Here is a 27,886-nt window from a genome sequence, read left to right as displayed (position 1 = left end):
CATCCACTCAAAACTCATATTTCAAGCATTTTCAAAGCTGCACATGTTGTTTTACATAAGAAACGGTAGGAAAGCAGCACAGAGCGCGGTGCACTCTACCCAGATGCGGTATTGAAAGTCAGAGAGAGATGAATTGGGTGGAAGTGGTATGGGACATTATGTAATCACAGAGCGATGGAGCCAGAAAGGGATAAAGATGTTCCAAACAAACATAACCCCCCATGCACTCAGCTGCAGTAATGCACTGCACCAGTATATGTGCGTGTTTGCCCGCGCTTTAGAACAAATAAGGAAGAGGGACACAGAAGCAGAAGGTGTTCGCCCACAGTTTTGGGTGTGTCTGCTGTGTGAGTGGGTCATCTCAGAGTCTGTGGCTCCAGTCTGTCACTGTCTCAGGGGACTGTGGGTCTGTGAGTGCAGCTCCTCTCCTCCCTCTCCTGGGTCCAGCTCAACACCTGCTCTTTCCAGTAGGCACAGGGCGGCAGGACAGGGGTTCCTAAGCAACTGGAGCCAATGCGAGCAGATCCGTGTAGCCTCTGTTTTCCTCCCTTTCCTCTTCCTCTGTCATTTCTTTTTTCGACAGGCTCGTTCCAGCTGAAACTAAAGCAGAGTAAACAGAAACTCGACAAATAAACTACATCCAAAAATACTTGTTCCTGTTTGTACCCAGTTTGGATTCATTGGGCACTTTCTGTTAATACATTACGTTGAAGTAAATGTTTAACACTGCCTGTCCGAACGCTGCGTAGTGCTGCGTCACTTTGCTTTGTGATCAAAGTCTAAAGAAAAAACAAGTGTCCTTCCCGCCCTGTATCTCTGTATCTCTTATATTTCTTGTTAACTGCGTTGGACGGATGACTAAATAGCAGGATTTACGGAATAACCTTTAAACTGGTAAGACTTTTTCTTCTATGAATGGTGGAAAAACTGTCCAGCAGTGACGTGTAACACTGCTGTCATGACACATGAACTTGTCTCTGTGAGACAAAGGTGACTAACCCCTTGTGGCTGAGAGAATAATGAACCCCTTACTTCCCCACCCCCCCCCCCCCCCCCCCCCCTCTGTCTGTGAGCCGTATGGCCCTAATGGGGTCAGGCAGATGGGTGGGGGACATGCCAGGTTCCATATAGACAGCTTGTGTGTGTACGTGTGTGCACATCATTTGATGCACATGTGTGCATGCTTGTTTGTTTTTGAATTGTTAGTTTGAGACTGAGGGTGGCTCCGTTGTTAAGACATGACACTGGGAACCGTGCCTCTTTTCATTTCTCCCCCATTGGTAGATGAATGCCTGGAAAGGCTGGACAACACCCTGGAGTGTTTCCTTGTTGCCTCTCTGCTTCCACATCACACCGTATTAACGAGTCCACTCTTTGGCACAGCTCCCATTGTGCATGTTGGAAGTGTTTATAATGAGGATCAGTGGAGGTTATTGGACTAGTATAATAAATAGTTGTTTATTGCAGTATTTTTCTTATTAAATCTGACTTTCACATCCAACAAACAGCGTTAGAGCTACAGCAGATGACAGTTGCGCTCCACTCCCCCTCCACATGTCTGGAGTTCCCAGTTGCTGCTGCGCTCAGGTCCGAGCTCCGGCGTGTGACTCCACCCCTTTACGAGCATCAGACACCTACAGCACAACAAAGCATGTGTCGCTCCGCAACACTGTTTCTCCTCTAACCGTGCGGAATATACGATATTTGTCGCCGTTTTGCGCCGTTTGTTTCCCCGCTGATGCCAATCGGAGAGCAGGTAAGCCGCGTTTTACGCGTGCGTTCCTCGGGGGTTGCCGGGGCTGCGTTTCGTGTTTTATTTGTTTTGCTCAAACAAATCGGCGCCATTTTCATACACAGATTGTTTAAATACCCTGGCACGCGTGCCCGACACTGTTTAGCGGTTTAATGTGGGGGGGAAAAAGTTGCACATGGAAGTCGTTTTACGCTTTATTATCACGGACTATTTAAAAATAAGAATTTGCAAAAGCAACTTTAAATTGTAGAATATATATTGACCATTTAAAAGAGCTGGATCACGTCTCTATAAATAAGAAGAAGTGGCAGCTGTGATGTGTTTATGTCTGGGTTGTTTTTTATCAAAATGCATGAGTGTGCAAGTTACCTCTGCAGAAATAAAGAGGACGCACAGTTTGGATATGTAATAATAAAGCTCACTTTTACCAACAACCTGCTGTATAACAGGCTGATTTCTGGACCGTAAATCCTTCGTTTATTGGCTGTTTTACCAGATAATACATATATGTGTTTGCTTCTGGATGTCAGGATGCTGTTGGCCTCTCGTGTTTCTCCCTCACTTGTGCTACATTTCTCTCCAACATCAGCTCAGATGTGCGAATCTTGATGTTTTCTGCTTCTGGATTGAATCTTTTTCTGCTTGACATCACTTGCTTTTTTATCCTCTGAGGAGTGCACGGGTTAAAAATATCCATCCTCGCTGGAGGGCGTGTGTTTGTTCCTGTGCACGACCTATAACGCACTTAAGAGAAACTTCATCCAATAAGCTTCATCTCCATTGATGATTCTGCTGGAGATATATATAGTCGGATAATCGTTTATGAAGCGCTGCAGATTTGACGGAGAGATGCAGGAGGAGGAGGAGGCGGCCGTGAATGCAGGATGACAAAGTGCTTGCATGAGCGACAGAAAGCAAAATGAAGGTTAAAAAATGACAGAGATGAGACCTGGGGTTGCTCACGGGCTCCTGTGCCGGCTGAATCAGCAGTGTTGTGAACCCAGAGCCGCTCAAGTGATGCTGGAGGATGTTTTTGGCTCTTCTGTGTGAGAGAGTGAGGTCACTGAGGTCTCCAGAGAGCTTGCTGGTGTTAATCCTCTTTTGGGAGTTATGATGCAGTCGTGCAGTTAGAGTACTACTCCGTGTGAGCACACTTAAATACACTAACAGACCCCCACAGCGGATTCCTTCATGGGTGAGGGAACAGGTGGAGTTTAGTCACCTTAAGGTGATCCTAAATATATTAAGATTAATAAAGTGAATGAATAGTTATATACTGCTTCTTTTCTTCTACTACTAATGAATCCTGCAGTATAGACAGATCTGGCCGTTACCCGTGCCCAACACACATAAAATAGCACTACTGTCATAATGTGCACTAATGTACACATATACTAGTCCTATGGTGGGCTTCGGCTGTGGGGATGTTGGAAATGGATTCAGAATTGCTTTCAGGGTGACCACAGTAAATCAATCAGGCTACTTCATTCTTTTCCCATGTTGGTTCATGTTACAGCATCTGGCTCCCAGACCATCTGTGTGTATTGATTGGTTCAGTACTTGGTTTGGGGATAGGTTTACACAGAGACTTACACTAAAATAAACCTTTATCATAGCTTGAGTTTGGTGAATCTACAGAGTCACTGTGTTTTTAAATTGTAGTAATTGACACGCTACACGTCTCTCTGTAATCTTAAAAGCAGGCAGTCTTACTTGTAAATACTTAACATAACATAAGTTAATTTGTACGCTGTATTGACATAGTGACAGTCCATTTTGTGTTTCTTCATGATGTTGCTGGGCAGACTTGTGTGTGCGTTAATGGAACATACAGACAGTTTAACCAGGCACGTGTTAGCGTGTATGTTGGCATGTGTAGGTCCGTTTGCTTACAGAGGTTAATAGGAGCCACCATGTGGCCAGAGGACTGACATTTTGGCCTTCCGTTTATTTCCGTAGATTTTCAGCCTGGTAGGCGGGGTCCTGCATAAAACCATGAATCAGCACAGATGATCGCCACTGTGCTTCTGCCAGCTCTTCTCCCACTCCTACACACACACACACACACACACACACACAGAGACACACACACAGATGCACGCACACTTAGAGAGAGGCAGTCCGAGGGACAGTGAATCAGAGTGGAGGGACACAGGGAGGTAGATACTGTGGGCAGGTAGATGGAGATAATCTCACTTGGTCACTTGGGGGATGATTAACTCTAAACTCCTTTTAATTCCTTAAGCCTGCTCTCAGTACCCAGGAAACATGCTTTCTGTATGTCCAAATATTCCTACAAGGTAAAGGTATTTTGGAACTCATGTTAACTTTGGGCCACTGGTCAATATTGCTAATGAAGGAGCTGTGAAATGTAATCAAAACAAGTAAGATCTTCCTCTGATGTCCTAAAAACTATTTATGTCTGAGTGTGCATATTTGCTGCTGTGTACACATGTATGCACATGTGCATATGTGTGTTGTGTGCTGTACACTGGGCACAGAAATAGATCCAAGCTTGTCTGTAAAGGCTAACTAATGAGTCCCTGCATCATGGGCACATGTAGCTATTTATACTCGATACCTCCTCCCTCTTCTCTGCAATCTCTTTCCCATTCAGCCCTCCTGTCTCATTTCATCACACATACAGTATATACAAACACTAGTCTTTGGTATTTAGAGAAATTCCTGAAAATAAACCTGATGACTTGACTTAATGGGAAATTAGACTGCTATTGAGCTGCTAGTGGTTAGGTGAACGGGCTATCACCAGTTTAAAGTTTTATTTTAAAATAGAGCTCATAATGTTAGTGTTATTTTTCCCAAATGCAAGTCTTCGATCCCCTAAGGTCGACTTAAATTGGGTCTCTCTCTCTTTCCTTTAAGTGAAATTCACTCAGTTAAATCAAATCTTCCTGTGAGAACATTAAATTCAATTAAAAGTCACAGAATCTCTAAATCAAATCCCAGTTTAAATCCTGTTGTTGTGTTTGCACCTGATCCAGCAGCTCTTTGCAAGCTCACTCTTGCTAAAGGGTAACCTACTTCATATATAATTTAGCTCATTAGAGACAGTAATTATGTAGTATTGAGGGCAGTTCATGAATATTTCATCTAATTACGTCCACACAAAAAAAGAAATGGCTTCATATTTGAGAGATTGATGGTCTCTCGTGAGATCCTGTGATGTGAGTGCAGTTATCCCCATCAGTTATGATGTAAGTTAGTCCTGCTCAGCTGGCCGATAGCAGAGATGTTAGAAAGACAACACAAAATGGAGGAGGCAGCAGACACAAGCTCAGCTGGTCCATTAGGAACATGTCTGTTTCCTGACAATCAGAATTGAGATGACGGAGCATTAAAAGACCCAGAGGAGCCCGTGAGCACTGATGCGTACCGGTGTGTGTGTGTGTGTCGTGACCTAGGGAATAGGCCTATGGGGGGTCTCATGGGGGGAAGGGAAGGCAGGATTAGTTATAGTGTGCAGCACAGTTATTGGTCACTGGACACAAACAATGGGAGGGCTAAAGAGGATTTGGTCTGTGTGTGTACCCCCTCCTCCCCTCCTGCTGTCCTGTAGTGCCAGTAGGAAGGGTATGGTATAGAGGTCCAGGCTGTGCCCCTGTACATCTGGAAGACTGGATTGTCTGGCTGTCTAGCATTTCCCCTCCCCCTCTCCGTACAAGGCAAGATACTGAACTACTTATGGAAGAGACAAAAACAGCCACATTAGTCAGCAATTAGATGAAGAGTAGACAGACAGACAGAGTATGGGATGGGGACGGGTATCTCAGTGACATATCACTGAAGTTTAAGAAGTGATTGGGATGTGAGCCACTGTAACTGATGTATCTCACTTCAGAGAGGTGTGTGTGTGTGCGCATATTATCTGCAGTATGATTTTAACAACTAACATACTGACGTATGTCGGTTTTACTTAACCAAGTGACCATTGCCTGATTAGAAGTTTCTAAATATACCAGACACATCCTCCTGCCGCCACACCAGTGAATCAGAATCATTACCAGCTAACTACTACACAGTCAGGTTGAAAAGTACAGGAAGTAAACTGTTTCCTACTACCCATGTAGGAGTTTACAATATAAACCCTTTCATGAATGTAATACAGCTGATCATTACAGTTTACTGAGGCAGATGCTACTATTGACGTCTGGGAGTTTTCATAATCTTTTGGGATATATTTCTAAATTGATCTTCATTTTCCAACATAAACACACAGCCCTGATTATTGTTTTTGCGTGTATGAAGATGACTTAAGTGATCTGTGCACAGGGTGTATGTGAACTGGAGAGCCAGGCATGTTAGTGAGGGTGATCCAAGATCCAGGCAGTGCTAATAGGCAGCTCCAGAGCAGAATGCCTCCTTTGTCTTAGTGAGATTTAATGAGTCTGTGATGGGCAGTGTTGTGTCCTGAGAACATCATGTAGACACAGATACACTCTTCAACAAGGGAGGCTATTGTGCAATGATGTAATGTTTGTGTATGTGCAGCATATATGTGTGGTGTGTGAGTTAGAACAACGTCCTTGACTTAAGGTTGTATGACGTAAGTCTCAGAGAGGGCAGCTAAGAATGAATTAAAGCAGTGATGTGAATTACATTTAATAATAAAACAAATCCAGCTTAAGATTGTTCTAACTAACTTAATTAAAATAAATTCCCAACTCATTTTTGTTTTGGCTAATCAGTTTTTGCTATTAAAACTAATTAAATAAAACATAATTGTTGATTTATTTTTATTTATATTTAGTATTTTTTAGTTCTTGAACATAAATATTTGTGATTTACTGATAAATGTAAAGCATATTATATAGGGTATAGAATAGTTTTTGTATTTCATTTGTTTGCCATTCACAGGAAAGTGACGTGTAATGTGTCCTACACTCGGCTATCAGTCCAATGCCCCTTTTCTTGTTGTGTTCCAAGGATAGCTGTGTTGTGCACTGTCACACTTTGCACAGAGTTGTGACCTTTCTCCCATCATCTTCTCCTTCCCAGTGGCTACCATGACAACAGAGGCAAGTGCAGTGAGTGAGGCAGACACAGAGGGCAAGCAGAAGGCCAGCGGGGCTGAGCCCGAACCTGAACCAGAGAACAAGCAGAACCCAGAGGCGTCGGCATCTGAGCCAGAGGGGGAGCAGTCAAGCAAGAAGGCCCAGGAGCAGCCCTCTGAACCTGGGCCTGCTGATTTAGCAACCTCCCCTGAGGAGGAGCAGCTGAAGCCTCGTACCCGGACCTCTGCTGGCAAAGGCCTGTCCCGACTCTTCTCCTCTTTCCTCAAACGCCGATCACAGTGCTCTGAGGGTGAGGGGTTTGAGGTAGAGAAAGCTAGGGAAGAACAGGCTGAAAGAGAGGAAACTTGCACAGCAGAAGAGAAGAAAGAGAAGGGGGAAGAAGTGAAAAGTGAAGAGAATAAGGCAAAAGTAGAGGAGGAAAAATCCGAAGTAAAGGAAGTAAAAAAGAGGGACGAAAAAGAAGAAAAAGAAAAAGTGGTCACAAAGAAAGAAGAAGAAAAATCTGAGAAGAAGGGCAGTAAAAAGAAAAAGAAAGAAGCCAAGAAGAAAGTAGAGGAGAAGGATGAGCAGAAGGTGAAAAAGGACGAGGCAAAAAAGGAAGAGGAAAAGGTGGATAAGAATAAAGAGGAGAAAAGGGAAGAAGAGAAAACACAGCAGACTATAGAAAAAGAGAAGGAGAAATTGGAGGCAAAGGAAGAAAAGCAGGAGACCGAAGTTAAAGACAAGGAGGCAGAAGCTGAAAAGAAAGATGAGGAAAAAGTAGACAGGAAGGTGGCAAAGAAAAAAGAACGAGAGGAAAAGGTAAAAAAGAAAGAAGAGGAAAAGGCAAAGAGGAAAGCAGAGGAAGAAGAAAAGGTAAAGAAGAGAGAAGAAGAGAAAACAAAGAAGAAAGAAGAGGAAAAAGCCAGAGAGGCTGAAAAAGCAAAAAAGAAAGAGGAAGAAAAAGCTAAGAAGAAAGAGGAGGAGAAAGCCAGAGAGGAGAAGACCAAAAAGAAAGAAGAAGCAAAAAAGAAGGAAGACGAGAAGCCAAAAGAAGAGTCCAAAAATAAAGAAGACAAGGTGAAAGAAGAGGCAAATAAGACAACGGAGAAGAAAGAGGAAAAACCAGAAGAAAAGCAGAAGGAAGAGGAAAAAGGGAAGAAAAAAGAGAAGGGGAAGAACAAAGGGAAGAAGGAGGAGAAGGAGGTGAAAGCTCCAATTGCTGCTCCAGAGCCTGAGCTTAAAACCGAGCCAGACATCGAACAGGCTCCTGATCAGCACTCGATAAGCAGCGCGGAGACGCAGGTGAGTGTCACTCTGACCTTCAACGAAAAGGTCGAGATGCTGGGAAACGTGCGTGAGAGTTACATGAGAGCCGTGGTACCAGTGCAAAAATCATTGTGCCCCCTTCTGTAGATACTGTTTATCAAAAACAGAGCTCTCCTGTATACAAATGCATGCTGCACATTTGATTATACTGGGGAAACATGATTTTTCCTTTGCTAATGAATTTTTAATGATGCAGACAGCTTGCTCAGCGGAAGTATCTGTGCTTGTTTGAGCTGTAAGCAAAAATGCTGCTTTGAACTACAGCTAATATCAACAGCAGCGACATTTGCTGTTTACTAAGATGCTGTTTTAATTATAGCTCTGTCGTTATTACAAAAAAAAAGCACATTGTGTCCTCCTCATTGCTTTTATCTGTATTCGACATACTTTTGCAACTGCCTTGTATTAACTCTACCAGCCAGCCCAAGAGGAACACAAGGAAGAAGCCGTGGTACAGAAGAAGCCGGCTTTGTTGGAAGAAGTGAAGGAGGAGGAAACTGAGGCGAAAGAGGAAGAACCAACGAAACAGGAGGACGAAGCCAAAGGAGAAGAAAAGGTGACGGAGGAGGTAAAGGACAAGCCTGCAAAGGAGAAGAAGACGGAGAAAAAGGCGGAGAAGAAGACGGAGAAGAAGACAGAAGACGGCAAAGGCTCCAAACGTCAGAAAACCATGCAGTGCAAAGTCACCTTACTGGACGACACTCAGTTTGAGTGTGAACTTGACGTAAGTCACCTCCCGAACTTCAGTATCCTTACTTCAATTCAATTGTTGTGAAGACTAAAATATATTTCTATGTCTCTAACTGTGTCTGTCTCTTCACCATTTAGAAACATGCTAAGGCCCAGGAACTTTTTACAAAAGTGTGCGACCACATCAACCTGCTGGAGAAAGATTACTTTGGCCTCACTAACTGCGAAAACCAAACTGGCAAGGTAGGCTGTTTGTTCTCCTGCAGATTTAGTTCCAGTGCTAAAGTTTAACCATGACACAGGCAAGAAACAGGATGTGAGCGGTTTATTCGTTTAATTTCCACAGATATGGTTGGAGCCCACGAAAGAGATCCGAAAACAGGTTCCAGGTGCCGTGTATGAGTTTACGTTCAGCGTTAAGTTCTACCCTCCTGATCCAGCACAGCTTACTGAAGACCTCACCCGGTAAGTGTCTGCAGTGTTAGAGGGATGCTCGAAGTTAGGGGAAATCAGCTGATTACCCTTTTTTACTGACAATGAATTGAGAAGATTGATACCACACACTTGCTAGGTTTAAAAATAAAGTTTCAGCCAGCAGCCAGATAGTTGAGTTTAGCACAAAGGCTGAAGCCAGCCTCCGTGTCTTGGCTGGCTTTCGCTTTGCAGAAATTAGAGCACTCTTGGTCGTTTAAGACTCAAGAAAGCATGTCTTCCCAAAAATGCTGTCTCTACATCAAATACAAAGTAAAATCCCTATGAGTTAAATAATTTTTTCCTATCTTTTCCAGGTACTATCTTTGTCTTCAGGTGAGGAAGGACATTATGAGTGGTATTCTTCCTTGTTCCTTTGTCACCCTGTCTCTGCTGGGCTCCTACACAGCCCAGTCAGAGCTTGGAGAGTACGACCCAGAGCTCCACGGCACAGACTATGTTAAAGATCTGAGTCTGGCTCCCGGACAGAGCAAAGAACTGGAAGAAAAGGTGATGGAGCTGCACCGCACATACAGGTAAGAAAATAGGAAGGGAACTCTAGTAGCAGTTTTAGTTAAAGTAAGCACGGTGCAGCTGCAGGACTCCTTAATAATCCTTCACACAATCCTGACAATTGAACACATATCAGAAAACATGTTTCATCTCTCTTATCTGTTTGTTTCCAGGTCGATGACTCCAGCCCAAGCAGATATGTTGTTTCTGGAAAATGCCAAGAAACTTGCTATGTACGGAGTTGACCTCCACCAAGCCAAGGCAGGGTGCTTTTCAAATATTTTCAAATGTTTGGATTCATGTTTTGTGGGTGCACTGGTGATGTTTTAAATGAAAATTTCAAAACCCCACACTCTTTAGTTTAAATATGTACTGACTTCCCTTCATTTTTAAAATTATTTTGCAGCTGCATCTTTGTATTACAACAATAGTATCCAGATTTTAATTACAAAATTGATGTCAGCCCGCTCTCAGAAAAAAGGAGAGATTAATAACATTTTAAACTCCATGACCTCGATTTCCATGGCCTCATAGTGTGAGGACGTCTGCCTCCTAGTGATTGTTTACTGTAAGTTCAGGGTGAGTGTAATGGGCTGCAGTGATAATACCACAACCGTTTCATCATGGTTTTGTTCATGCAGGATCTTGATGGTGTTGACATTACACTGGGGGTTTGCTCCAGTGGTTTGATGGTTTACAAGGACAAGCTGAGAATCAACCGTTTCCCTTGGCCCAAAGTATTGAAGATCTCTTACAAGCGCAGCAGCTTCTTTATCAAGATCAGGCCATCAGAGGTGAACGTCTTTCCTGTTCGGTTTGAATTTGATTGTTTTTCTACTTCTTTAAAGTTAAACCATATAATCCTATCCACCACCATTAAAACCTATGATTTCCTCCCTGAATTGAGGATTTTCAGTACATTCAACAGGCTGATATGTACAGCATGTCATATTTTCATGCTGTCATGCCAACATAAGGTTTCACTTTGACTTTGTTTCTACCTACAGCAAGAGCAGTACGAAAGCACAATTGGATTCAAACTGCCCAACTACAAAGCATCAAAGAAGCTGTGGAAAGTTTGTGTTGAACACCATACCTTCTTCAGGTGAGAAAAGGTCGTTCATACCTGGTTCTGAATGACAACAGAGGTCATTCTCAGTTTCTCTCTAGATAGTTGGCTGATAATAGACTCTTTGGCTTAATCCTTGTATTGTCCCCGTGGCAGTTTAGGTACTGAAGATACATACCTGTGGTCCTGACCTTATAATTAAACCTTTGTCTACTTTATGTCTTTCTGTCCTTGTTACATAACAATTCTTATTTTAAGGCATGTTTGATGATGATTTTTTTTTATCCTCGGGTGTTTGGGACCATTTGTGTGACTTGTGTCACTTCTCCAATTTGATTAAACAGCTTTTAGGTGAAAATGAAATGAAAATGTGTTTCTCTCAGGGTTTCAACGGTGGAGCCTCCATCATCACGCCGCTTTCTTGTCTTGGGCTCAAAGTTCCGGTACAGCGGACGTACCCAGGCCCAGACCCGCCAGGCGAGCTCCATGATCGACCGCCCAGCCCCTCACTTTGCACGTTCTGCAAGCAAGAGGCTCTCACGTAACCTAGATGGAGGTATGTCAAAATGTGTGAACCACCTGTTGGTATCAGTGTATTGTGTATGGCTCTTAATAAAACCACTGGATCAATAAGCTACTCTCTGACTCAATTCACCCTTGCAGCTGGAGATGAGACTCTCCAGTTTGTGCAACAACTTTCATCATCAGCCAGGTCTGAGGTTGATGATTGGTCCTTGATGCTGACATCTGACAAGCCACAGCCTTCCACTGAATTCCCAGGTATCAGTAACAGCTTGGAGCTCCATTGGCTCCGTTGGCATACTCAAAGAATTGATTTTATTTTCGCTTGCAAACAGCCTTATCGCATCATTTACCATACCTACCCATTCTGGCTCATTTGCTTTAATGTGTGTCCGTCTTTGAAGGCACTGCCATTCAGCTTTTGGATAGATCTTGTCAAGAATGACCTATTCGGAGAGGCGGATTTTGACACTCGCCTTGTACTTTTCCCTGGCATCATCCCAGGGTTGCTTTGGTCATTGTGAGCTCTGAAGGAACTAATAAGGCATTTCCTCACACGCTTAACTTCCCTTGGTCATTTCAGGTCTTGAGGCTGTTCCTCATTTTATGGCATTTTCAAATAATGCAGCTTGATGAATGATGCGCGACAACAGTTTTATTTTGCTTGTAACTTGTGTCTTTGCATTAACATCTTAACTGACTCACTCAGCGATACACCACCAGCTGTGTTAAACACAGAAACGTGATGGCCAGTTTTGGCCTTACATTTGGCTTCGTGCTAACCTCAGTTTACTGGACTCGCAGCAGTCTGGTACAAATGCTTGGCATCTTGTTGAAAAACATACTTGAAGCACTGTGAAGCTTTCACAGTGGCCATTATCTCTCCAGCAAAACTATTACATAACTGCCGTGACCCCGTCATCTGTTCACAGCCGGGTGGAAGTCCGATCAGACTTTCATTCAGTCCTTCGAGGAGGGGCAGTCTGTTCACACAGTCACAGTAACCAGGCAGGACACTGAGACTCAGCAGACTGACTCTCAAACCATCACCCAGACAGTCAGTCAGCCATGGCGGGAGCTGGCACCAGATGAGCAACAGCAGAAGAGAAACAAAGACGAGTGGTCTGCACTGCTGAGTCGTCAAGCTTCTTCACGTCAAGCTTTTGTGTCTGCTAGTGATTTAGTGAAACAGCTACCAGGTATTTGCACTTGTAACAGTTTTTATTTCTGATAGTAAACACGTCAAACACATCCGCAGCTTGAAAAAAAGAGTAAAATCTTTGTTCCATTCATGGTTCATAGTTTCTGCTCTTCTCAATCTCTACCCTAGACCAGCTCAAGGGGATGGATGTGCAGGGCATACGTGTGGCGGAGCAGGAACTAACCAGTGAGGAGGTCAATGAGAGGCTTCAGGGAATGGGAGTGACTTTGGTAGACGAGAAGATGAGTGAGGTGAAGATTCTACAAAAGAGGCTGAGGGAAGTGAAAGATTTTGAGGGAAGGCTTGAAGAAGTGGATGGGATGGCAGAGAGACTTCAGGAAATAATAGAGGAAGAATTGGGGAAGGAGGAGGTAGAGAAGTTAAGAGAAGAACTGGAAGAACAAATACAAGTGGAAGGTGTAACGAGAAAAGTGGTGAAGAAATCTGTGAGAAGGATGGAGAGAAACGAAGATGAAGTGGATGAACTGGAAGAACAAATAAAGAAGGTGTTTTTCAAGGGCTTGCTGCCTGATGAGGATGAGGTGAAGCTGCAGGGTGAAAAAGAGGTGGTGTATGAGAGTCTGTTAGATGATAGTTTGAGAGAGAAACTACGCCAGATAGAAATGGAGTGGGAAGATGAGGTGGAGGAGAGGTTTGGCTCTCCAGATGATGCTGGCACCACATCTGCAATGGCCTACCAGGAGGCAGAGCGTAGGATTAGGAAGAGGGTGACAATTGTTGATGAGAGAGGTCAGCGGCAGGAAGACATGTCGGTACAGCCTGGTGTAACATTTGAGGACAGGTTAGAAAAACGAGAGATATGGCGTGAGACAGAATTGCTGGAGGAGAGAACTGAGAGAGACGTCACAGAGAGGCTCCAGGAGATTTCACAAAGAGTGGAAGATAATGATGTCTGGTACATAGTTTTTGACCCTCGTCCTGTTTCCAAACCACCAGGTACAGTTTGTTGTTGTGCAAATGACTTTAAGGCTCTACTAATCTCTCTAATATTCTAATAGCACTACCATTTCCGTTCATGTCCAGGACAATGTAAAACATTTTCATTCATAGGAATGAAAAGTTCTTATCTTATCTTAGATATACATATTGTGTTAAGTTAATGTACCAAAATAACAATTAACATATTAACCATTTGTGTTTTTCTTTCACTTCTTGGCACTTTTGTCAGCTTCTACAATGATGTGTTTGAGATGCTTGACTGTAGATTTGCAGTCTTAGTAGTAAACATATCTACGTTGCAAGTAAAAGTAACCTCCTACACCCTGCTTCGTTTATGTTGTGTATTTATTAGTGGGTTTTTTTTTTTTTAGCTCTGCGTCTTTGCATCTGTGCTCAAAGGTTCTTTGTATTTACTCTCATCATTAGTTAAGAGCTTGGAACATTATCAAGTGGATGAAGGTGAGTATTTAACCTCAAAGACTGCGATTATAGCAGCTGAAGAGAAAATGGAAAGTATAAGAGGCGAGAGGCAAATAAGAGAAGATGACGTAAGCCATAGACTGTGGATCCCACCAGCACAGACCACCCTAGAAAGAGATGACTGGTTTGTGTTACTGGATGTTATTCCCAAGGGGACACCTTATGTAGCACCAGGTATTGCTAAAATCCTCCTGTGCTGCTTTTTAAAAAACTGCTTTTTCATATTGTGCCTTCTTACTTAAACCTGTTTCTGTTCATATCAGTTACCTTAAAGGCGCGGGAACCTATGGATGCAGAAAGTTTTGTCTCTGTGGTTGGAACTGCAGCAGATGAGATTAGAGAAGTTTATAAAGAGAGAAAATCAGTAGAGGAGGCGCCAAGTCGTGTACAAGAAACCCCACAGCTGCGAGTTACAGACAAAGATGATGACTGGTTTGTGTGGCTGGATGTTGTTCGCGGTGAGAGAACATATGCACCACCAGGTATCGACCCCCCCACTGTCTCTACTGCTTTTCTAAAAATGTCTTTCTTATATCATGTAGTGGGCCTCTTGTGTTCAAACTGTTTTTGCTTGTATCAGTTATCTTAAAGGGGCAGGAACCAATGGGTGCAGAAAGTTTTGTCTCTGTGGATGGAACTGCAGCAGATGAGATTAGAAAAGTAGTTTTTGAAGAGAGAAAGATAATAGAAGAGGCACCGAGACTCTTACAAGAAACCCCACGGCAGCCAGTGACAGACAGAGACGACGACTGGTTTGTGTGGCTGGATGTTGTTTCCAAAGAGACGACATATGTACCATCAGGTATTGCTAAAATCCCCTGCAGTGCTTCAGAGATTTATCGAGACAAGCAATTATCCTGAGCCAGATTCTTTTATTCTCAAATCTCTAGTACTGTACACAATGTCTTTGGTATCTCCTTTTTGCCTCAGTTCCTGTTGTGGAGCGTGTTGAAGTGTCTGCAGAAGAACGTGTCTCTGTGGTTGAAATGACAGCTGTGGAGCAGAGAGAAAAAAGAGTGGAGGTTGTTATGAAAGACACAGAAATAAAGCAAGAGCTGAGTGATAAGCAAGTGGTAACACCGCCACAGGCTGTGAAAGACATAGGAGATGACTGGTTTGTGCTGCTGGATGTTAGAGACCCATCATCGCCAGGTACTGCCACTCCTTATATCCCTCTATGAAAACTCAAGTGCTTATGTTCTCACTTTTTTTTGCTTTGCGATGCTCATTGGTTATTTTTGTTATCAGTTACCATGGCCAAGTATGTTGAGGTTTTTCCTGGAGAAAGTATTTCTACTCTGGCTGAGACAATAGCCGTGCAGTCCAAGAAGGTGTCCGTAGTTGAGGAGATTGAGGTACAGAAAGAGGAAAAGGTGGCATCCCTGCAAAGAAACCCAGAACTGAAAGTTTTCCAAGCAGAGAGAGAAAGCGATGATGACTGGTTTCTGCTGCTAGATGTTGTTCCCAGAGAAACGTCTGATGTGCCTCCAGGTACCCACAGCGTCTTCATTTTATTTTTACACAAATGACATCAAAGCAACTTATCTTACAAATGAAGTGTGTGTGTCAAACCGAGTATTTTAAAAATACTGATTGAAGCTGAAATATTAGTTCTGTGTGTTCACAGTTTCTCCGACAGTACTGAGCCAAGTATATCCAAGTGTTGAACCTCAATTTGACACTGTAAGCATAGAGCAGAGGCTGCAGCAGGTTGGTCTTGACCAGACTAAACCACAGCCTTCACAGCTGCTGCTGCTGCCACAAACAGAGGATGACTGGTTTCTGTGGTTTGATGCTACTCGTGAAGAGACAGCCACTGTACCGTCAGGTATTCAGCTAAAATATGTTTTAGTATCATCAGAATTGGTTCAAAAGCTTTTATATTTCCCGCCATTTGCATTTTACAGTGTCCCATTCCTACAGCTTTTGACTTTCTTTTAAAAACTGTACATTTGAGCAGAGGATGTGCCGGTTTCACACCTTCGACTCTTGTCTGTTTGTGGCAGCTACTCCTGTTGAGATTATTTCGGAAATGAGGAAGACGTTTGAGGCTGAGGTGACAACCACAGAAATTAGAACATGGAAGAAGACGATAATTGGTGCGGACAGCAGACAAGATGAGGCGCGTTTGTCTGAAATTAGACCGAGCCAAACTGCACCACTGTCAGAGAGAGAAGGAGATGATTGGTTTGTCCTGTTTGACACCATCGGAGAAAAAGCTGTTGTCATACCTCCAGGTACCTTTCAGTAACTGGTCTAAAAGGCCTAATACAAATGATTTACAGTGTATTGAATTATTTCAAAATGATTTTTATACATTTGCACTTATTTCATTTGTGTATCTGCTGTGGTTGAGCGTACAGTCAATGTGCTTTTCTATGTATTTTGCATTAGTTGCTGATGAAGAACGTGTCCGCACGTATCCTGACATAAGACCGGCTAAAGAGATTGCAGCCATAGAGCAGAGAGCAGGGCAGAGAGTTACTATAGTGGAAGAGATGTGGCAGCAGAGGGAGGTGGTGCAGCAGGAGAGGGTGGGAGAGGGTCCAGCACTGAGAGAGGTGGAAGATAATTGGTATATTCTTCTGGATGTGGCTCCGAGAGAATCAGGTATAATCCATTGGAATCAAGCTTTTGCATATCAATTTGAGCTACACAACATTTCATCTAACCCTCTCTTAGTATGTGCAATGACTAATTCACAAGCAATCATTTTATTTATTCCACAGTTTTGCTTAGGTTTATTTCACTGTCCATGCAAGTTATGTTGTATTTCCACAATAATACCTGGTTATGTATTTGTATTAGTCTTTGCGCCCGAGCACGTCCAGTTCCCAGCAGATGCACGCGTTCCTCCTCCTGCTGCTGCTGCTGCGGCCAAAACGAGGACGATTGTTTCTGAGAGGAGACCACAGTTCGAAAAACGGATCCTGGAAGAACGACATCCAGCTATACAGTCACAAGACAGTGATAATTGGTTTGTTCTAATGGATGGTGACCTCAAAGAGTCAGGTATTTTATCATGTGTCTGGGTTTGATATTGCAGATGAACAGCTCACGCATGCTCCATGAAACGCTTATTAACATTTGCAGGATGCGCTAATTTTCTTTGCAACAGAACTTGTCCACACGTGACAATACGTCGCCACCGCTCTTCAAGGATCTCCGTCAGCGCTGTGGTTCCCACATTGAAGAATGCTTTCTTAATCTCAGCATTTCATCAGTTCACAGTCATTGAGCTTTTTAGCTCTTTGCAGCTTGTGGTCATCTGCCTTTGCATCTAACATCACATCATAACAAGAATTACCACGCTTTTGCTCTTATTCTACCTTGTGGATATTTGCTTCTGGCCTACATCGGGCTCTGATCTGTGCTTTTCCTTTTAAAAAAAATGGCAACGACGTGTTTGCGGTAAAGTATACCCCAGCAGTGTATGCTGTTATGTGATCACATCAAAGGTTGAGACTGTAAGTATGATGTGGCTGTTTGCAACAATGCATTGCTGTTCGTCACTGTTTATAACTGTTTCCACGTGCATTTTACTCACAAAAAACATTTAATCATGTCACGAGTGGGACCTTTTCCCCCCCATTTCACATTGAGCTTCCTTCATGATTGCATTTTGTCTATTTTTTTTTTTTTAATCCAGTGGTGAGCACACATAGAGGCACCCGTCCTGTCAGTGCTCCAGTCTTCTCCCAGGCTGCTCTGATGGAGGCAGGGATCCCCATGGCCCCTTTCGACCAGCCCCAGACCTCGACTCCAATCAAGGCCAGCCAACAGGCAGAAAGAAAGCTGGAGATCACTGTGGAAGCTGTGGAAAAAACTGAGACTGAAGCTGAGGTCAAGGTATGATCTGTGAAACTGATATTTGATATTTGTAATTCAAGTCGACATCTAAGAGTTTATTTGATGGAAACATTTAGCGTCACAAATGGATGTAAACTGTGTGGATGGTGCTAGTGAAAGTTCAATACAGTATGTAGACAATCACAAGTAGAAAATGTATAAAACCAAGTAAATGTAAATAATTGAGCATCTTTCATACTAAAGACTATTAAGCAATGAGCAGAGATTGTTCTCTGAGTGTGAACTGTGTCTCTCTTGCTGCTGTAGCCAGCAGTGTGGAGGGCCCAGAGAGAAGTAGACACTTCACTGATATCCACCATCAATGGGGACATTCAGGTTAGTGTCAGACACTGGCTACGTGCGTGTCTGCTCTCAGAAGACATGTTTCCACTATGACTGCGAGTGTTGAAGACCATAGGCAGCGAATGCTAATGTGTGTCCCTCTCTCCTCCTTGGGTTAGCACGAGTCTGAGGTGACGAGCACGGAGGTGGTGCGAATGCGAAAGGTCAGATTTTTAGCCTCGTCTGTGTCTCTGTAGCCATTTGTCCACCTCCATTCTGATGAAATCCAACTTCTCATCTAAAAGACTAATATCACCTTCTTCTCGTGTTGTGCTTCCATACAGCTAAGGCTTAAATGAAACCCACATCAGGTTTGATTTTTAGGAGACAAAATAACGTATCAGTAGATAGAACATGCAAACGGTAATAACTTAAATATGAAGCGATCACACTTGACTCAAAATACTTATGTACACATGCTGTTTAAAAGCTTACATTGCTTGCTGTTGTCATAGAAACATGCATGGTTATTGATTAAAATGCACTTGAGGCATGATTTGATTTATTTTTTCATCACATATCTGTCATGCCATCATTCTTTATTTCCTGTCTTACTATTAAAATGATCCACCAGAGCCTTACTTTCTTTGCCTCATTACCATATTGCAGTTTATTGCAGTGTCCCCAAACTATTTTGCATGCGGACTCTTCACATGGCCGTTAGACTCTTCCAGTTGTTTGTTGCATTAACACTTTAGTGAACTTCGTAGTATTGCATGTCCAGGGTGCGGCAGTTTGATGCCGGCATAAAAAAACTGAAAACTGAAACAAATCCAAACTTTTTTTGTTCTTTTCATTTTTCACAGAAAAGAGCTAAGAAAATTGAGGGTGACTCAATTTATATCAGACATAGCCTTTTAATGTTGGAGGTTTGTATAACGTCTGGAGATGTCTCTGTAGCTGCATTTTCTTGCTCTTTGGCTGCTGTTTAATATCACGCTTGCATGTGGCATGATTCACACTTTTTGCATCAGCGTAAATGATTTAATAATAAATGTGTGTGTGGCAACATAAGTCTAACCTGATTGTTTCAGGAGAGTGCTGTTGAATTTAGAACCAATAAGTACCAGGTTAGGGTCAGGATTCTTAACACTTGCATTGGTATACAAAGACCTGTTGAGGATGTTGCTCCCATAGCAGCTTTAAACATCCCTAATCATCAGCCCTGTGGTGTGGTTGATGAGATAATTAAGGACATAGAGAGTTTCTCTCGACTGTCGTAATTTGTCATGCCAGGATCCACGAGCAGCATCACTGTTTATATGTTTTTCCAAAATCATCAGTATTCTCCTGTTCCCGCTTTTGCTCATTCGACATCCACCTCATGCACTGCACATACTCATAAAGAGTAATTATATCTTATTTCTGTATGAAAGGAACTATGTTTGGAAAACACTTATCATTAAGTTGTTCTTTAGCACCACAATATGTCATGATTGACGCTTAAACACTTCTGTTCAATAATTAGAACATTATCTGCAGTGTGTTTTTGTAAGATGATGAGATGTCAGCATCGTGCTGTCAGTAAAGATCAACTTGGTGCTAAATGTTGCTTTTTGTTCATTTGTGTTAAATGAACAGGTTCCCATTGATACTGAGGCTTCATCTTTGATCATTTCTACCATGTCTGCCATCGTCAGCTCTTCTGCTCTTTGACCCGTGGCCTGTTTTCACTATGTGTTTGACTTCAAATCTAATGCTATGTATTAGATTCTGAATGCCGTGCTGTGTAGTTATCAGCTTCTGCCCATCCAGAAATCCAAGCAGTAAGCCGCTCTGACATATCGTGGCACAGATTCCCCTTAATCTAATCTTGAGACTTAATTTGCAATAATCTGGACAGTATCTAATTCTGGATGATCTATTGATGCCCTCTAATTTTCAGTTGCTGTAGAATCATGAATTAACCCTGCTTCTGCTTATTTATCAATCAGCAGTACGCCAACAGTAATTGCTCAGAAGTATTGTAAAAGTAATATAATCAGACTTTTTATGTTGCTCTCTCCCTCTCTCCCTACTGTGAACATGTCCGTCATCTCTCACTCCCATCCAACTTTCACTGTCTCTCCTTCTGTCCTTCTTTCATCCCCCTTTTTTTCCCTTTTCTTTACCTATTGTCTAAATTTCCTTCCTCCCTCCTCCTTGTCTTTCACCACCACCACACCACTCTTTACCCTCGCAACCTTCCTCCATTTAGGAGTTCGAAAAACCTCAGGAGGAGCTGCTCAGGCACCATGCCAGTATCAGCGAGCTGAAGAGGAACTTCATGGAAGCTCTCCCGGAGACCAGGCCTAGTGAGTGGGACAAGCGCCTGTCCACACACTCTCCGTTCCGCACCTTGGTTATCAATGGTCAGCCTCTGCCCAGTGCTGATGGGGTAAGTCTTCCAAAAAATGATGTGCTTCCAAATACTTACATTTGCTAGGTCTGGCAGTTCAGGTATCGAAAGCAATTCAGTCGTGAAAATAAATGAAATTTCATTTGAATTAACGCTAATAAAACTCTGAACTGACCGGATTAGAAGGCATTACCATACTAGTGTGAGGAATGAGCTCGAATTTTTTAATTGGACACAAAATTAGAGTTAACATCTTATGTGAGAGCAATTTTCAGGTTTGTGAAGGGCTAAATTGCTGCATAACTTTATATTCGTTACATAATGAATATTTTGAAATGAAAGAACTTGTTATAAAAAGCAGATCAGCCTCTTCCTCTTGTCATTGTTGGTTCTCTTACAGTTACAGGATAATGGACTTTGTGTGCATGTACAGAACTATTCAAGACAATAGCACGTGGTGTATAACACATGCATGTGTATGAAGAATGCAGTTTGAATCATTGAATAGGCTCTGGCCTTATGTTGTTTGACATCAAAGACTGATGTGGATGAGGCATCTTTGGGACATGTTGTCCACACTCTGAGAACTCACTTTGGTTCATCCTATTTGCGTTGTATGCCTCTGAGCTCTGACATGCTGCATGACTGAGAGACTGGACTTCGAAAGTGTTTTGCATGACTCAGAAATGACCACTCTTGAATTTTTGCATGTTGTGACACAGGAAATACGTTACACAGTCCCCTTTCTTTTGTCCTTTCATCATTTCGAAACGTTTTTTTCTGCTTTTAATGGTTCTGCCTTGTTTTTTTGTTTTTTTTCATGCTACTTTAACTTTTTCTGGCTGCTGCTTTTTTCCATGAAGAGACAAGGCCTCATTCCCAGTTGTATGAGCAGGGTTTGCCTCACTCTCCCTATAGTAAATAATATTGTAACTATCATAGCATTCAGGACAGTTAATAGCTGTGCTGCAGTTAAATGATTACACGAAAGCTTTTATGCGGAACAAAAACACAACCCCAATCCAGCTGAGTTGCTGTCACATGCATCCACACTAAGATGGATTTTTCATGCCTTTCAGCAGGACATTTATTCAAGTGCATAGTAACTGCTCGGACATAAACCATTTTTACACTCAGATCAGTGCCCTCCAGTACATAACATTGTCAGGATACATTAGAGTTCCACTGAAATCAAAGCAAAGCAAAACTGACAAGCTAGAGAAATGAATCAGAGGAAATGTGTTTAATGAATGATGAAATCAGTCAACAATATGGCACAGGGCAAAATGCTGTCTGCATAGTGGAGTAGGCACACACTGTCCCTTTCAGTGGACAAAGAAATCAGTTTGTATCTTGGTTACTATCCCTCATCCTCCAGCCAGATCAAATCCTCTTCACCACTCAAACCTAACGCTGCATAATGTAGCTATAGATGGTGACACTGACTTGTTGACCTAATAAAATGTAGCCCCCTTTTTACTACAAGTATGTGTACATACACAAGTGTGGATGACTTTCTGTCTTTTCAGTCTGAAGTGAAATGTAGGACATGGAAATATATTTAGAAAATGCATGTTAAAATGCTTGTGTCGATAATATTTCCATGCTCTGAACAGGAAAGTTTGCTATCAAAATTACATTTTTGTTCAAATCAACCCTTCTGGCATGCCATTATATCTCAGTTTAAATCAGTTCAGTTCACTGCCAGTCACTGTAGACATTTCAGAATTCCTCCCTCTCATCTCTCTTCCCTCCTCCTCCTGCTCCCTCGCCCCCCCTCAGTTTGTCATCCGCCTTCCGCGCGGTCCCCTGCTAGACTTCTACTCCAAACGCAGCTGATGGGCCTTCTCAACCCTGCGGAAACCCCATACAGGTGTGAGTGTGACCCGTGGAGACTGCACCTAGCCCATCTACCCATCAAGCTTTAGCTTTCTCTTCTCTTCCTCATCTTTACTTCGCCTCCTCTACAGCATCACTGTAGCATTCCTCATCTTTCATCCTCTGCTCCATTTGAGAAGCTGTGCCTTTTTTTCTGGGCTCTGTGGAACAAGACTTTCATTCTTTCTATTTCCCACTGCTGCACAGTTCCCCTGTTTCTCCATCCAGAAACATACTTGTTCTCCAAAGACTGAATAGGACTGGAAACGACAATCCACCCACTACTTTTTTTTTTGCATATTCCAGGATATTGTTTGGACTTTATAGATACAAACCAATCAACCAATAATACCAAACAGATTGTGTTATCAGGAAGTTTTTAATGTCTGACCGTGTCACTTTGAGCCTGCTTTTATACACATTTTGAGACGCATTTGTATTGTTAGTTGTCTTAGGATATTCTCTTTGGATGATGTGATCACTGTGATATATATACACGCACGCACACACACAAACCACAATAAGTAAGCACCAGAAAATAATCAAAGGCTTGCCTTTCAGTTTGGTTACTGGAAATATTCTTTGTCACGGTGTAGTATTTCCTGTGATGGGAGACCTTGAGGCAGCTTTATTGTAATACATATGAAACTCTTAGTAGTTCTCTTTAGTAGTACTTGGAAATGCAGTATGTAGCAACTGCAGGAGACCTCTTTTTGCATGACTTTTTGACAATCGACTTTGACCAAAGAATAAAAGGCATTCCATATACAAGACAAGTGATTTTTCTTTTTAAGGAGTGGAGAATTTTTATTTATTTATGTTTAATGTTCTCTGTTGTCTCTATATTGTGTTTTAATACATGGCTGCAGTGCACATTTGCAATCCATCCCTCTTGAATGGAAATTCAAACATACAGAAAACTAAATGATATTCAGCAAAGAAATATACAACAATGTTCAAACTCAGGAAAAAGTAATGACACTGTTTGCAATTTCCTGGTTTTCTACATAAATTGGTCATGAATAGTGATCAGATCTTCACCAAAGTCCCAAATGTCAACAAACACAATATTTCTAAGCTGATTAACAATATTATTGATATTTTATGTTCTGTTAAATACATGTTAAATGTACAGACTGATTTTTTATATCTGATTGAACCACTTTTGGCAGCAATAACCTCAAGCCAGTGATTCCTGTAGCTGTGGATTGAGACCACTCTTCCTCACAGATCTGCTTCAGCTCATATTCTTATGGAGTCTAGTGTGATTGTCTCTCTTGGGGTCTTTCCACAGCAGCTCCCAAACCATTCATGCCGTGGTACCAAATCATCTCTGTTTACAGGCAATATGTCTAACAGTGGACTGGGAATATCTAAACTCTTTGAGATTTATTTGTAACCCTTCATGCAGAAAACCACAACATTGTCAACAGTGACCTTATTTTTTCTTGTGACTGTAGCTAAACTTTTAGTGGGTATCTATTTTTTTGATCCACCTACTTTAGCATGTGTGTTGTTGAAAAAGGTAGGTCATATATAGTCTTCCTAGAGGTGTGGTGACACATAAAAGGCACATTGTGTTTAAATGCTCAATACATAGTTCCGTATTATTTGCATGCATACTCATTTATAATTTCTATATGAATTCAGCCTATTGTACCCACTTTACTTCAACTACCCATGATCACATAGTGACATTGTTGTGTCTTTTTTTAGAGCGTGTGCATTAGTCCACTATGCAGTGGTTCACAGACAAAGGTTGAAAATGAGGAAACCAGCAGCAGTGTGGGCTTTTCAGGCACACCCGGTCCCATTGTGAGCCACAAGAGTGAGCCTGATAGTATTGAGGCCAACAGTGCTCCCGTTGAGGAAGAGTCATTTGATCACGATGAGTTTGTAGTTTTTGAGACGTCCGTGGTGCCAGTCGTAGAGGTGGAGATGGCACAGCTGCCTCCTTCCTTTCACCCTTCCTGTAAAGCTTTAGATGTGATCCAGGAGGAAGAAGGATCACATCCCAGAGTGTCGGAGTGCTGCGGGAGGATAGCTGGATCTTCCCCGGCCTCCTATTTCAGGAGTGATGGGCCACAGGTCATACGCTGTTTCCAGGTAGCCTCCTGACTCCCTCGGGGTGATGCTGATTTTGTCTTTGCTGGGCCTCTGTATGATTCCATCACTGTCACACTTCCTCACTCCTTTGCAGCACCATTAAAAAAATGAAACTTATGAATCTGTACAAGTAGCATGTGAGTGAGTGTGGTATAAATTATGCTCATCATATTCAGACGAACCTATGGTTGCTGCAAAGGTGTCGCACAGCTTGTGCTAAATTCTCAACAATCGTGATGAGTGTTCATGACAGTAGCACACTGGTCTCTGCCATGAAACATTTCTGACACATTGACTTTTATTATTTTTCCACTTCACTTATTGCTTGACAATCTGCCTCTGTAATAGTTGGTGGTGGGAAGGAAAGTAACAGGGTGACTCTGTTTCTTGTTTACCAAGACCATAATTGAAACTAATGTGGTGAGAAGAAAGGGCTGTTGCAGAGAAAATCAATGTGCACGGGCAGTGGCTTAGAAGAACATGCATGGTGTGAATTCAAATGGTTGCTGTGCGATTCAAAGTGTCTGGTTAAACAGCCACTCATGGGACTATGCTCCCATTCACAGCCCCCTCTGGTGCAGACCCACACAGTCACCATCACAGCTGCCTCCAACTCCTTAAGCAGTGGCATCACCACCACAGAGGTCCCTATCGTGCCGACCAAGACCTTCACCTATGAGTCTCCAAAGGTAGGGGCTCCAGCACCTGCTCAGCCCAGATCTGTTGCTGCTATATTGCATGGGGGAGGTGGAAGCGCAAGCTGCACAAATAAGCAGGTCTGGGAGGACCAGGCCAGGGGCTCCAAAATACCACCTTCCCTTGAGTTGAGGCTTAAGGTAATTTAATATAAAAAGACTCTTCAGACTGCTTTCTTTGTGCTTTTCTCAGGTGATGGTTGATGGGACGGACGAGGACAAAGATGGCACAACCTTCTCCAGCTCCAAGACCATTACCTCAGAGATCACCAGTGGTACCACGGTCACCACCACAACCACTCACATCTCAAAGGTAAGCAGTGCAGATTGAGCTCTTGCCTTTTTTGGCTGTATTTAATTTTATTTAGTTCCTAATTCTTTTTTTTTTTTTTCTTCCCTCTACAGGTAGTAAAAAGTGGATCTTCAGAGACACGTGTGGAGAAGAGAATTGTCATAACTGCAGACTCTGACGCTGAACAAGATAAGGTATAAACTATATGGCCATGACACACCAGTAGGCTGTATAACAGGATATGGAGAATACACTTATTGATTCTCTTTAGAAATGGTAGATTAATAAGATAAGATAACACTCTCATATCTGGTTCTTAAATATAAAGCTGAAACCATCTGCTACCAGCATCTGTGAAGGTCTATGCTCGATCTTGTGGGTCAGTATATAAATGGAGGCGTAAAAGGGCAGTTCATGGTTCAGGGGAGGTGTTTGACTGTTTTATGACTCGAAGCAGTGACTCGCTGAAAGCACATCAGCTGCTAAGATAGTCTGTTGCTCACTGTACCTTTATATTGAAAACACAGGAGTTGTACTATCTAACAAACATGACTTTATCAATTAAAGTAGACATAATGTTTGTTTTCCAGGAGACGCATGGCGGAGCATCAGCATTGTAACTGAATCACCACCTTCTTTTATTCCTTTGACTCTCCACCTCCGACACCTCTTCATTTGACATGCCAGCACTCAACACACACTGACCGGCCCGATCTACGCACACATATCCAAACAGAAATAACCTTTGATTGTAGGTTGATTTTGGTAAATCCTGTTTGTTTTCTTTTTTTTTTTTTTTTTTTTTTTTTTTTTTACAGTCAAGCTGTTCATTTTAGGTAGAGAAGGAGAGCAACAATCTAAAGCGTTGATGAAATGCTGTTAACATCCTGGTGTTCAAAAAGCTTAGCGCCTACAACCTTTTTTGATTTAACAATAATTTACAGTTACGTTATCTCAGTTATGTTTCGTTTAAGTACTTTTATTTTCCTAGTGGTTTTTACATAATTAATTTAAACAAATGCACTATTTCCATTCTAGTTTAGAGACCATTATCAGCATTTATTTCCTCGGTGCTGCTAGGGGAACGTTAAGACTACATTCAAGGGAACCCTTTTCGCTGTTGTCTACTCCTCTATTTTATTCAGGAGAGACAGTTCTTGACGTGAAATGACATACCTCACATCGAATATGTGAACAGAGATATTCTGTGCTCAAATTTGGACAGTTCGTTTGGCTTTGTTCACTGCTCAGGTACAAAAACGAAAGCTTTTCTTCCCCAACCAGCCACAAACAAGTACCCTAACACGTTATTGTAAAGTTTGACTTAAAAATTGATCTATTTTGAACTATTTCTCTATTTTATAGAAATAATGCTTTTATAGTATTTGTACAAATTTGAGGTTTTTAACTTATTCATAGTCATCTGCTCATCAAATTGTAGGTTACCACTGTGCTGATTACTGAGTGTGAGGTCTCTGTTATCCGCAGTAAGACCGGCTCACCTGATACCTTGAATCATTCTTATTTGTTTCCTCTTGTAGTCTGCCAAGCTTGTCAAACCTTTCACAATTTACATACAATAGTGGAGTGCTTCCTTCCACCCTATGTTTTGTTCAGTAGGAAATAAGTCATAGTTGCTTTGAATCTATTTGGTTGATCAAGATGCTTTGCAAGCTTTGGTCTGTTTATCTCAGGTTTTGATATTGTTTGTAAAACTACAGACCTCCTTGTGATTGTATGAGGAATGTCCATATATGTATATCCATCTGTTCTTTAAATGTACATTTATGTTCAACCAAGTGAGGTCAATTAATATAAAAGTATGTTTGTCACAGTAATCACCTGTGTAAAAGGAGAAGGCAGCTGTCCCGGTATATGTGGCTTTTCACTCATAGGAGCACAAGTTGTCTTTTCTTTTTTTTTTCTTTTTTTTACATGTTTTACTATACAGTAATTTATATGTAAAGTAGGAATTGTTTGACGTGATTTGATGTACTGTGATGTTCCAACACAAGCTGGTTTCCAGGCTTCCATTAGAGATGTCACAGAGTTAAATATTGCATTCATTATCAACCAAGTTTGTAAAGCCTTTTACGCTATAGTTGGAGTAGATTGAGCTCATTTTCTGTTTTCCTGTCCTTTTCCATAGGATACATTTCTTAAAATATATGAATTCCTTTTAGATAGAATGTTTGTTAGCAAACTTTCCTTTTAACCCAAAAAGAAGCCATTGGTATTGTAGCTACATGGACAACAACAGCAACCTCTCCTGGAAGAAAAAGTAGAATTTCACATTAAGAAAAATAGTTTTTAGACAATTGAAAATATTGTTGCTTGGTGACTTATCCCTGTCTTTTTATTAAAAAATAAAATATGCATTATTTTG

The 27,886-nt window shown here is 42.0% G+C and overlaps 2 protein-coding genes across 8 annotated transcripts; both read left to right on the top strand.

Moving 5' to 3' along the window:
* Positions 1-1,539: 1,539 nt before the first annotated feature.
* LOC117152963 (vicilin-like seed storage protein At2g18540) lies at positions 1,540-8,579 on the top strand. The gene is made up of 3 exons (XM_033326385.1): positions 1,540-1,756; positions 6,770-7,637; positions 8,513-8,579. The coding sequence occupies exons 1-3, from the start codon at positions 1,555-1,557 to the stop codon at positions 8,577-8,579; spliced, it is 1,137 nt and encodes a 378-aa protein (XP_033182276.1). The 5' UTR covers positions 1,540-1,554.
* Positions 7,784-27,886, top strand: LOC113169408. Of its 7 annotated transcripts, XM_026370790.1 has the most exons (31): positions 7,784-8,070; positions 8,513-8,818; positions 8,923-9,027; positions 9,131-9,249; positions 9,573-9,791; positions 9,942-10,029; positions 10,410-10,562; positions 10,776-10,873; positions 11,221-11,393; positions 11,501-11,617; positions 12,292-12,558; positions 12,690-13,517; positions 13,947-14,174; positions 14,264-14,482; positions 14,581-14,802; positions 14,931-15,152; positions 15,249-15,491; positions 15,628-15,828; positions 16,007-16,237; positions 16,395-16,610; positions 16,809-17,012; positions 17,650-17,849; positions 18,117-18,185; positions 18,311-18,355; positions 18,998-19,060; positions 20,389-20,568; positions 24,124-24,513; positions 25,080-25,202; positions 25,402-25,521; positions 25,614-25,694; positions 26,091-27,886. In XM_026370790.1, exons 2-31 carry the CDS (start codon positions 8,765-8,767, stop codon positions 26,118-26,120), a joined length of 5,508 nt encoding a protein of 1,835 aa, XP_026226575.1. In that variant the 5' UTR covers positions 7,784-8,070; positions 8,513-8,764; the 3' UTR covers positions 26,121-27,886. The 7 variants fall into 7 exon arrangements, with proteins under 7 accessions (XP_026226575.1, XP_026226577.1, XP_026226576.1 ...); XM_026370792.1 differs by lacking the exons at positions 7,784-8,070; positions 18,117-18,185 and having other exon boundaries at positions 8,628-8,818; XM_026370791.1 differs by lacking the exons at positions 7,784-8,070; positions 18,998-19,060 and having other exon boundaries at positions 8,628-8,818.

The sequence above is a fragment of the Anabas testudineus genome, chromosome 16, assembly GCF_900324465.2.
Source record: "Anabas testudineus chromosome 16, fAnaTes1.2, whole genome shotgun sequence".
NCBI lineage: Eukaryota > Metazoa > Chordata > Actinopteri > Anabantiformes > Anabantidae > Anabas > Anabas testudineus.
Note: the sequence above shows the minus strand (reverse complement) of the source record. Positions and strands in the feature narration are given on the sequence as shown.

What these genes read in the sequence shown, in the direction of transcription:
- LOC117152963 (XM_033326385.1), top strand. Translation starts at nt 1,555, where the DNA reads ATGTCTGGAGTTCCCAGTTGCTGCTGCGCTCAGGTCCGAGCTCCGGCG. An exon ending in TGATGCCAATCGGAGAGCAG is followed by an intron (nt 1,757 to 6,769) that starts GTAAGCCGCGTT and finishes TCTCCTTCCCAG; the next exon opens with TGGCTACCATGACAACAGAG. An exon ending in AGGAAAGCAGAGGAAGAAGA is followed by an intron (nt 7,638 to 8,512) that starts AAAGGTAAAGAA and finishes TAACTCTACCAG; the next exon opens with CCAGCCCAAGAGGAACACAA.
- LOC113169408 (XM_026370790.1), top strand. Translation starts at nt 8,765, where the DNA reads ATGCAGTGCAAAGTCACCTTACTGGACGACACTCAGTTTGAGTGTGAA. An exon ending in GAACACCATACCTTCTTCAG is followed by an intron (nt 10,874 to 11,220) that starts GTGAGAAAAGGT and finishes TGTTTCTCTCAG; the next exon opens with GGTTTCAACGGTGGAGCCTC. An exon ending in GACACCTTATGTAGCACCAG is followed by an intron (nt 14,175 to 14,263) that starts GTATTGCTAAAA and finishes TGTTCATATCAG; the next exon opens with TTACCTTAAAGGCGCGGGAA.